The 10,402-nt window shown below is 42.6% G+C and overlaps 1 protein-coding gene across 3 annotated transcripts in view; it reads left to right on the forward strand.

Annotated features, from left to right (window-relative positions):
• Positions 1 to 8,966, forward strand: part of GANC (glucosidase alpha, neutral C) — a 28,421-nt gene extending 19,455 nt beyond the window's left edge. For all 3 annotated transcript variants that reach the window (XM_082239597.1, XM_082239598.1, XM_082239599.1), the window contains exons 20-24: positions 2,038 to 2,112; positions 3,551 to 3,664; positions 4,867 to 4,979; positions 5,948 to 6,051; positions 7,198 to 8,966. In XM_082239597.1, the coding sequence (XP_082095723.1) occupies positions 2,038 to 2,112; positions 3,551 to 3,664; positions 4,867 to 4,979; positions 5,948 to 6,051; positions 7,198 to 7,307 (516 nt within the window). In that variant the 3' untranslated portion in view covers positions 7,308 to 8,966. The remainder of the gene's footprint in view (positions 1 to 2,037; positions 2,113 to 3,550; positions 3,665 to 4,866; positions 4,980 to 5,947; positions 6,052 to 7,197) is intronic.
• Positions 8,967 to 10,402: the final 1,436 nt, after the last annotated feature.

The following is a 10,402-nucleotide window of genomic DNA, read 5'->3' on the forward strand; positions in this document are numbered from 1 at the left end:
ATGTTTTAAATAAAATGTATTTTAAACATTCAGTAAGAGTTGGACCTCAAATTGCAAGGGCTAATACTCCTTCAGTTGCATCCCTCATGGTGCAACCGCAGTGACCTATGTTTCCAAATGGCTTCTGGACTATTTTAGAAAGTGCTGCAGCAGGCATTGTGCGTATTCAATACTTTGGTTGATATTTGGATGGATTTTGGCAATCAGTGGGGTAGCTCCTTGTGTCCCCCTCCACTAGCTCTCAAACATGCTTGTTGCAACAGCACTGCCTTGTGGTCCCAATTCAAGAAGCTGCTTTGCTTTCCTAAAAATTGCAATTCCAAGCTCTTCATGGCCTTGGACTTACATTTCATCCGATGCATGAAGTGTAACATAACTCAGCATAACACTTAATGAAATGCAGGTCCCATGAAGGCCTTGGAATTGCAACTGTATATTGTATATACCGTATTTTTCGCCCTATAGGACGAACCGGCCCATAGGACGCACCTATTTTTTTGGGGGGGGGAATCAAGGGGGAAATTTTTATTTCCCCCCAGGTTTGCACAGCCATCCCCAAGCTAGAAGAGGGAGACGGAGCACTTCGTCTCCCTCTTCTGCCTTCAGGGACAGCTTGGCCCGCTATCCCGCGAGCTTGTGGGGCTGGCAGGGGGAGAAGCAGGCTTGCTTCTCCCCCCGCCAGCCTCCAGTTCAGGTCGGGGAATAGCGGGATGGAGGAGCGCCGCCATCCCGCTATTCCCCGACCTGATCTGGAGGTTGTGGGGATGGTGGGGGGGAGAAGCAGGCTTGCTTCTCCCCCCGCCAGCCTCCAGTTCAGGTTGGGGAATAGCGGGATGGAGGAGCGCCGCCATCCCGCTATTCCCCGACCTGATCTGGAGGTTGTGGGGATGGTGGGGGGGAGAAGCAGGCTTGCTTCTCCCCCCCCCCAGCCTCCAGATCAGGTCGGGGAATAGCGGGGTGGCGGCGCTGCGCCTCCCCGCTGTCCCCAGCTTTTGGGTGCAGGCTGCTGCCCGCAAGCCTTGCGAGCCCGCGGGACATCCCGCCGGGCTTGCAAGACTTGGGATAGCTTCCTGAAGCCTGGGGAGCGAGAGGGGCCGGTGCGCACCGACCCCTCTCGCTCTCCAGGCTTCAGCGAAAGCCTGCATTCGCCCCATAGGATGCACCCAGATTTCCCCTTCATTTTTGGAGGGGGAAAAGTGCGTCCTATAGGGCGAAAAATACGGTACACACTGCAATTGCACGTACACATTGGGTTGTACCTAGCTCTGTGTGAATAGCATTCCACTCATGCAACAGAACTTTTGCTTCCTCTGCCCTCCCTTTGCCTCCCCCAAAATCTGCTCCAAAATGTCCCCAAACCCTCTGGAGTAAAATTTGAGGATGCACGGGGGACTGCAGATGAGACAGAAGAGTTCCTTTGCACAAGTGGAAGTCACTTGCAGGAGCAGAACGGCAGCATTGGATACAACCCATTGGTTTGGGGTTTTTTGAGAGGGGGTGTAAAAAATTGAGGTTAGGGGGAAATACAAAAAAAAAAGTATAGGCATTGATGTAAACGCTGGTAATTCACATAGCAGACACCAGGCTGCTGATGTGTCACCAAGAACAGTGTTGTGAACCACCACTGCTAAGTATGCAATTTTCCATGTCTGTACTTCTCTGCATTATATTTCTTATTTGTACAACCCTCCTTCATCTGACCTGACCAAATGCCCCCATGTGCATATAATATATATATACATATATCTCGGGGTAATATTTCATGCATCTGATGAAGTAGACTGTAGTCCATGAAAGCTTGTGCTGTAATCAATGTGTTAATCTTTAAGGTGTTACAAGATTATTGTTCTTAATACTCTGGTTTTATTATCACTTTCTTATTGCTTCTACATGTGTGGATTTTGGTGAATTATTGGTTGATTTGATATTCTGTCAGGCTTTTATGTCATGGCGTTCCTTAAGCAAGGTAAGGAGGTGGGATCTAAATTTGTAGAACTCATTCAGGGGTCTTCCTTTTTCCTGTTTATCCTGCTGCAGATCTGGTATGACTTTCGGAAATGTATCCGTCTGGAAGGTCACGGCACAGTGAAGATTCCAGTCACATTGAACAGTGTATGTTTGTGTTTTTATATCACTGATTTGACTGGGGGGGAGGCGGGACTTGCTTCAAAGACTTGTGGATAGGGTTGTATATGTACCCAACACAGACAACAATTACAGTGGTGCCTCGCAAGACGAAATTAATCCATTCCGCGAGTCTCTTCGTCTTGCAGTTTTTTCGTCTTGCAAAGCACAGCTATTAGCAGCTTAGCGGCTATTAACGGCTTAGCGGCTTAGAGGCTATTAACGGCTTAGCGGCTTTAAGAAAAAGGAAACAAACACGCAAGAACTCGCAATACGTTTCGTCTTGCGAAGCAAGCCCATAGGGAAATTTGTCTTGCGGAACGACTCAAAAAACGGAAAACTCTTTCGTCTTGCGCGTTTTTCGTCTTGCGAGGCATTCGTCTTGCGAGGTACCACTGTATGTTTGAATCTACAAGGTTAAGAAGGTACTATGAGGAAATAATTTGAATGCAAGAATGTAGATTTGAATGCAAGAATAGGCCCGAAGGCTTGACCGTTGAAGGCTTTGAATACACTTCCCCCTTAAATTACAACATTTATCTAGAAATATATACATATAAAAGCATACAGACATCCAGTACAGTGGAACCTTGGTTCTTGAATGGCTTAGTTGATGAACAAATCGGCTCCTGAACACTGAAAACCCAGAAGTGTTCCAGTTTTTGAATGTTTTTCGGAAGTCGAACGTCCAACACAGCTTCCGCTTGAGTGCAAGAAGCTCCTGCAGCCTATCAGAAGCCACACCTTGGTTTTCGAACAGTTTTGGGAGTCGAACAGACTTCCAGAATGGATTAAGTTCGAGAAGCAAGGTACCACTGTAATTCTATTTGTTATTCCTCATAACATGATAGTATTCATTGGCATCCATGAAATAAAATAATAAACTATGAAATAAAATAATAAACTTCAAATCATTCACAAATGGTACTGTATTGCAGTTTCACACGAGGCTATGGAAAAAGAGAGTATATGTATTACTACTAATATAATAATTTATTATTTATACCCCGCCCATCTGGCTGGGCTTTTAGCAAATTTTGAATGTATAAGTAAATATGAAATTTTATTTTCCTTTCAGAGGCTACAAAATCTGTCATATTAAATATATAGTATCTATAATCTCCTATATGTGTCTTCATTGTTTTACTCCCATATAAGGGTGTAGGATGCAACCCAAATCAGTTGTGCTGTCACTAAGACTGAAATCCTATGCATGTTCACTCAGAAGTAAGCCCTATTAAGTTTCATCATATGTAAACAGTTATTCCCTGAAGTATAAGACACCTATGCAATTGGGATTGGTTAACAGCTCCAGAAAAGAAAGGTGCACAGGACCAGGTTTGTGGGATGTGTATTGTTGTCTGCTATCCTTCATTCCAAGGAAGCTTACTGTATTTAAATGTTTTCTGTCCTTTCCTCTTTGCAGATTCCTGTAATGCAGCGTGGGGGAACTGTTATACCATTAAAGACTTCTGTAGGAAAATCTACAGAACTGATGGTAGATGTTCCATATGAACTGCGTGTTGCCTTAGATACAAAGGTACTGTGAAATTATATTTTACACACTTACTTTGTATATTTTGCTAGATTTCTAAAAAGTGCATGTATCCACTGGAAATTTCCAGCCCTGTATCTGTTCTGACCCTCCATTTTGTCATCACTATGCCCTGTTTTCCCTCTGTAAGCAGCCATGCCTTTTCTCCTACCCACACCAAGATTAAACTACATCATGTCAAATTTCATTCTCTCAAAATTAATTTAAATTTGTGCAGATTTAAACATGAACTCTACAAACTGTTTTCAGTAAAATCTACTTGTGTATGGTTACTACAGTCAAACCTCGGTTTCCGAATGCCTCCATTATCGTACGTTTCGGCTCCCAAATGCCGAAAACCCAGAAGTAAGTGTTCTGGTTTTCAAACGTTTTTTGGAAGCCGAACTTCCGACACGGCTTCTGCTTGAGTACAAGAAGCTCTTGCAGCCAATCAGAAGCCATGCCTCGGTTGTCGGACATTTCGGAAGCTGAACAGGCTTCTGGAACGGATTACATTCGACAACAAGGTTTGACTGTTAGTGGCATATTTTTGTTTCTTTTCACGAGCCAATTTTGAGGGAGAGCAGGGGGAGGAGAGGAAGTCCCTTTACCCAAGTGGAAGTCCTTGCACACGGGCTTTTGCTGACAGGATTCATTTATTATCTGTCTCTAGTCTGAATGTATAGATTGGCCTTAAGATCTTCAGAAGTGTTTTCAACCATTCAAAAATCAACACGTGGCAGTTAGTAGGAGTAACCCTGTACAGCTTTCAGGAATTTCAGAAATAGACTGGAAAGAGAAGCTGCTGAATTGCAACTCATTACCAAACTTAAAACCATGGAGAGACCTGGTTTGAACAAAGACATTGGATTCTTATCCCATTATACATGACTAAGCCATTTCTCACCTTCTCACCCCTTGCCTTTTCCTGTAAGACCTATTACAGTCGTTAAGAGTCATCAACAGGCTCATCTCAGCTATCTGCCAATCTCCTATTCCCACCACCCTTCTGAGTAATACCCCTCCCCACCTTCTCACTATATAGAAGGATCTGGCAACTTCTGTTTCAGTGTATCTGAAGAAGTGTGCATGCACACGAAAGCTCATACCAAGAACTAACTTAGTTGGTCTTTAAGGTGCTACTGGAAGGAATTTTTTTATTCCTGTACAGCTTTGTTAGCTGTTTGACATTTTTTCTTGCTGTGTAGGAGTCTGCAGTGGGCGAGCTTTATCTGGATGATGGCCATTCGTTCCAGTATCTCCACGAGAAGAAGTTCCTGCTCAGGAAGTTCACCTTCCACAAGAATGTCTTCTCATCTAGGTAAGGTGCACTGAAAAAGCAGAGGCAGAAGGCGGTGTTAAGAATCCTAGGCCGGTAGTTTAATAATGAGAAATACTTTAATAACTACACCGTGAGCTGGGCAAAATACGTTTTGTCCACCGCTCACAACGTAATGAAATGTTACATAAAGTGAATGACAGTTGCTCTGGCATGGTCCAGGTATAGTGAACATAGTAGGAATTTAGAGTATTTAGGGGAAATAAAATGATTGGTAGTCAAATTAGTGCAAAGAATGAGCAGCAAATCCTACAAGATTGGATAGTAAGAAACACAGAAGAATTTTGCTCTGCTGATGTCTGTTTCTCAGTCCAGAAGCCATAAAGGGTGTAAAAGCCTTCCCCAATCTGGTTCCTTCCAGATGTTGCAAACTACAGCTCCTAGCAGTACTGGCAGTGGTTGATGGGAGTTATAGTTCAAAACATCTGGTGGGCTTCAGATGGTAGAAGGATCTTGGGGTCCCAAATTTCAGCGGCATTCAGTACGATGCCAAAATTCAGCGTCCCGTCTCCTCTCTCGCTCCATTCTAAATCATAGTTGCAGCATCCACGGAGGCGACCCCAAGACTCCAGACTGGTTGTGCTCCCCTAAAGCCACCTCTGTGTAGAGTGAATGGTTCATCCTATTATGATTCTGACTATGCCACACCATATCCAACAAGGGTCCTTTTGGGAGGGGAGGAGTATAAAGAGGCTTAACTTATTTAATTAAAGTATTTGTTTAAAATACAGACTGCTTTTAGGGGTCAAAACCTCCACAATATAGCTAACTATTTTCCAAATACCCCTCACGTATCCATAGACTTTCAAAACACACTTTTAAAAAAATAAATTGGTATTTTTATTATTGACAAGGCAGCATTCTAAAGAAGAAAACATATAGTACACACATAAGACATAGCCATTTTGTCATATACCTTAGATTCTGATTCTGTCTTTTGATTCTCACAGGTGTGCAGATGAAAACGGGCAATTTCATACAAAGTGTGTAGTTGAGCAGATATTGATATTGGGAATAAAAAAACAACCATCTTCTGTGACGGCTAGCATTCATGGTAAGAGACAGAAATATTTTACGCCATCTAAAGATGCTTCTTAAGATTCTTCCATTCTAGAGTCCTTCAGTGCAGTTAAGGCACTGGTGTTCCTGCTGCACAGAGACCTAACAGTGGAGCAGGGACAGCAGGAAGCAGCAAGCATCTCTGTGTAAAAGGAAGTCCCCTTGCTTCCTCTCACTCCCCCATCTCCTGTGCTGCTGGAGATTTTGGGGAAGGTTTGGGAAAAAACACCTGAAGAGGTTCAGAATTGAGTTGATTTCCCAAGCCCCTTTCCACCACTCAGTCAGATCCTGAGATGTTTTGAGCGAAAGTTGGATATCAGTTGGAGAAGAGGAATTATCTGAAAGCACACACTTCATTAATCAGTCCCAGTTTGTTTTCATTATTCTAGGACTTGAGTGATGCTGCTGTATGAGAATTGTTACAATCAAATAAACCACAGTTTAATCCTGTAAGCTACCTAGGGGAGGGCACACAAAAATACTCAGGAATTGCAGAATAGCAAAGAATATGGTGAGTGAAATAACAAAAAATGTGTGGACTCTCACACGCCTAAGATGCACACAGAAAATTGAATCTGATTGACCTATTTGCAAGCTAATGTCCCATCTTGACACAGCCCCAGTGATATGATCTAAAGCAGCGGTTCTCAACCTGTGAGCCCCCAGATGTTGTTGGACTACAACTCCCATCACCCCTAGCTAGCAAGGCCAGAGCTCAGGGATGATGGGAGTTGTAGTCCAACAACATCTGGGGACCCACAGGTTGAGAACTGCTGATCTAAAGGCTCATCCACACACTTGCTAGTCCCATGCCTAGAAAGAAGTTTTGTGTTTGCCTCACAGCTTTCTCCACTCTTTGCCGCTGATTCAGAACAAATGGCAATCTGCAGAAAACCCAGCTGCGATTTGGTCCGATTCAGCTTTAAAGAGTGTCTTTTCCCAGGAGAAAGCAGCAGGGCAAATGGAGATTTGGACAAGCTCTTATTCTAAGAGTTGTTTGGTGTACAGGAGTTTGCTTCAGAGTAGCAGGGGTAACCTAGGGTTGTGCTCTGATCAGCCTTATGAGTTTCATATATGCCTTTCTTCAGTAGATTTTAAAAATGAATATAACGTGTGTGTTTTTAATTTTATTGACATTCAGATGGGAAAGACCAAGCAGTGGCTTTCACATATGATGCCAAGATCTCTGTGTTGACCCTTCAGAAGCTTTCACTAAATGTTGGCATTGACTGGGTGCTTCATATCAAGTGAAACAGCAGAATCAGAGAATTGGAAGGAAAGCTGAACAATAATGGTTGAGGGTGACTCAGTTCGCTCTTTTGAAATGGACAAAACAAAGTTATATTTAATTAATTGAATTATGACTTTCTGATACCATTTGCAACAACTGTTAGGTGAAGATGGCTGGCTTCCAGGATAATTGTGGATTTGTGCCTCAGAGCCATGCAACAATATCTGGAATAAGTGATGCTTTCTTGCTTCTATTCACTGTTTTTTAAAGACTTCTGCTCTAGGCCTGTTTTTCAGCATTATGAAATACCAGTTTCTTATTGGTATAATGAATATTTCAAAGAAGGTAATAGCCTGGAAGAATCTCTACCAAACCCACCAATGTAAAACATTGAATATTTTCAGCAAGATGGCATTTGACAGGAAAAATGACAACTGTTTTTTATAATCCATATTCACTTCCTACAGAGACTTCCTTATCCATAGAACAATATCCAGTTTTCTTACTTGGGAAAACATGAAGTCTTGGGTGAACATTCATCAGTTAACATAGTTCATATACCCTGTATCATTGTGGACACTGTGCTTCCATTGCAAGAACAAACCAAACAAGTATCATGATGAATTTGGAGTGACTGAGATATGACAGAGAGGTCCCCAATGGATCTTTTAAGCATTTGGCTGATTCAAACTTTCCTTTCCTGAGCACTTCAGTCAGATCAAAACACAAAGCTTCGCAGTTTGTCTCATTTTATGGTCTACAACTAAACAAAATGCAACCTTCTTGTGTTGCCCTATATTTTAAGTGTTGTCCCATATTTTAGAATGATTCATAGATATTGCAGAACACATCAGAGTACAGTACAGTGGTACCTCGGGTTACATACGCTTCAGGTTACAGATGCTTCAGGTTACAGACTCCACTAACCCAGAAATAGTACCTCGGGTTAAGAACTTTGCTTCAGGATGAGAACAGAAATTGTGCTCCGGCGGCGCGGCAGCAGTGGGAGGCTTCAGGTTAAGAACAGTTTCAGGTTAAGAACGGACCTCCGGAATGAATTACGTTCTTAACCCGAGGTACCATTGTACTGGATTCCATAAAAAGTAAAAATGAGCATGAATAAAAATGCCAGAAATCCAGATTAAGGCAAATCTTTATTGGGCCAACCAATATATTACAGAATAGTGTGCAAGATATCAAATTCTAGACAACTTGCAGGCAGAGCATTATTCCTTGAGGGAACATTCCCACAACTGCTAGGTAAAGTTATCCAGTTTGACTTTTATTGACTTTCTGCCTAGCACACCACCTAAAATTAACTTGACTACCTAGTTCCACTTGATTCTTATCAAGGAACTTGTATGTTTCACTTAAGGGTGGAGACCAGATCTGGGTAGAAGCCCGTTTTTACATTTGCAGAGGTGGGGAATCAGCCATTGTTACGCTAAGTTATTGTTCCAACCAGACCTTGGTTCAGCCTGATAACTTGCATAGTAGCTTCATTTTAATATCTGCTGCTTCCTCCTCCATTCCAGCTTAAGAATGTGACCACATACAGATTCTATGGCTTCAACAACAAAAATAAAAGGTTTTAATTTCACAAACTGCTCAGTGTCATAACTTACACTCAAGATTTCTGTTTTATAATAGGTTTTTAATAAAAGGAAATAAAGAATCTCTCTTCTCCTGCTACCTTTTATTCACTGTCTTCCCGTGCTGAGAATGCAATGCCTCTCAAAGAAGGGGAGGCAGTGTCTTGTCCAAGGTTTTCCTATCTAGAAATAAGCTGGTTGCATTCACAAGCAAGCAGATGCTGAAGTGTGGATAGAAAAATCTAACTCCTTCAATGTGCAGCAACACATTTGAAAGACATTTTCCTGCTGTGTCTTAGCACATAGTTCCACCTGCTGCTGAACTTTCCCCCTTTCTGTAGAGAGAATGTCTGGCAGAGCCAAGATTTGCTGAACAAATTGCTATCACTGCATTTTAAGATGCTGTGAATGTAAATTGATCCACATAAGCCTGCTTTCCAAGGGATGTAAGGGCTCTTGCTCACTTATTCCATAGTACTGTTCTGAGGACAGTGTGTATTCTGGTCACAGGGCATAGTCTTGAGGGAACTTTATGCAAGCACTTTCTGAAGCTAAGCAAGTTGGAATCTGGGCAGCATGTACACTGCCTGAAGCTTCATGGTGGAAGAAAGACTCGATATAAATGTGCTCATATTTCTGCATTTCTCTGTGGCTTGGAGATAACCTTGCTGTATCTAGTATTTGAGCTCTTATGGTTGTAAAAATATGTTCAGAAATGAATGGGTAATGCATGCTGAAGACTCAGAGTTTAACACTACAATCCTATACATTCAACAGTAAGCCATTCAGTGGGGTTTAGAACTGGGTAAGTGTTTTTGTAGGACTGTTGTTGTTGTTTAGTCATTTAGTCATGTCCGACACTTCATGACCCCATGAACCAGAGCACGCCAGGCACTCCTGTCTTCCACTGCCTCCCACAGTTTGGTCAAACTCATGCTGGTAGCTTCGAGAACACTGTCCAACCACCTCGTCCTCTGTCGTCCCCTTCTCTTTGTGTCCTCCATCTTTCCCAACATCAGGGACCTTTCCAGGGAGTCTTCTCTTCTCATGAGGTGGCCAAAGTATTGGAGCCTCAGCTTCAAGATCTGTCCTTCCAGTGAGCACTCAGGGCTGATTTCCTTAAGAATGGAAATATTTGATCTTCTTGCAGTCCATGGGACTCTCAAGAGTCTCCTCCAACACCAGAATTCAAAAGCATCTTTAATTCCTCCTCACTTTCTGCCATCAAGGTTGTGTCAGCTGCGTATCTGAGGTTGTTGATATTTCTTCCGGCAATCTTAATTCTGGCTAGGGATTCATCCAGCCCAGCCTTTCGCATTATGAATTCTGCATATAAGTTAAATAAGCAGGGAGACAATATACAGTCTTGTCATACTCCTTTCCCAATTTTGAACCAATCAGTTGTAGGACTGTAGCCTATACTAAATCCAAATACTCTTAGCTTAGTTTGTTGTTTGACATATAACAGGGATGGAGAACCTGTAGCCCTTCAGATGTTGTAAGACTCCCAGCAGCATGGCCTA

This window comes from Podarcis vaucheri (genome assembly GCF_965113315.1).
Source record: "Podarcis vaucheri genome assembly, chromosome: 1".
NCBI classification, from domain to species: domain Eukaryota; kingdom Metazoa; phylum Chordata; class Lepidosauria; order Squamata; family Lacertidae; genus Podarcis; species Podarcis vaucheri.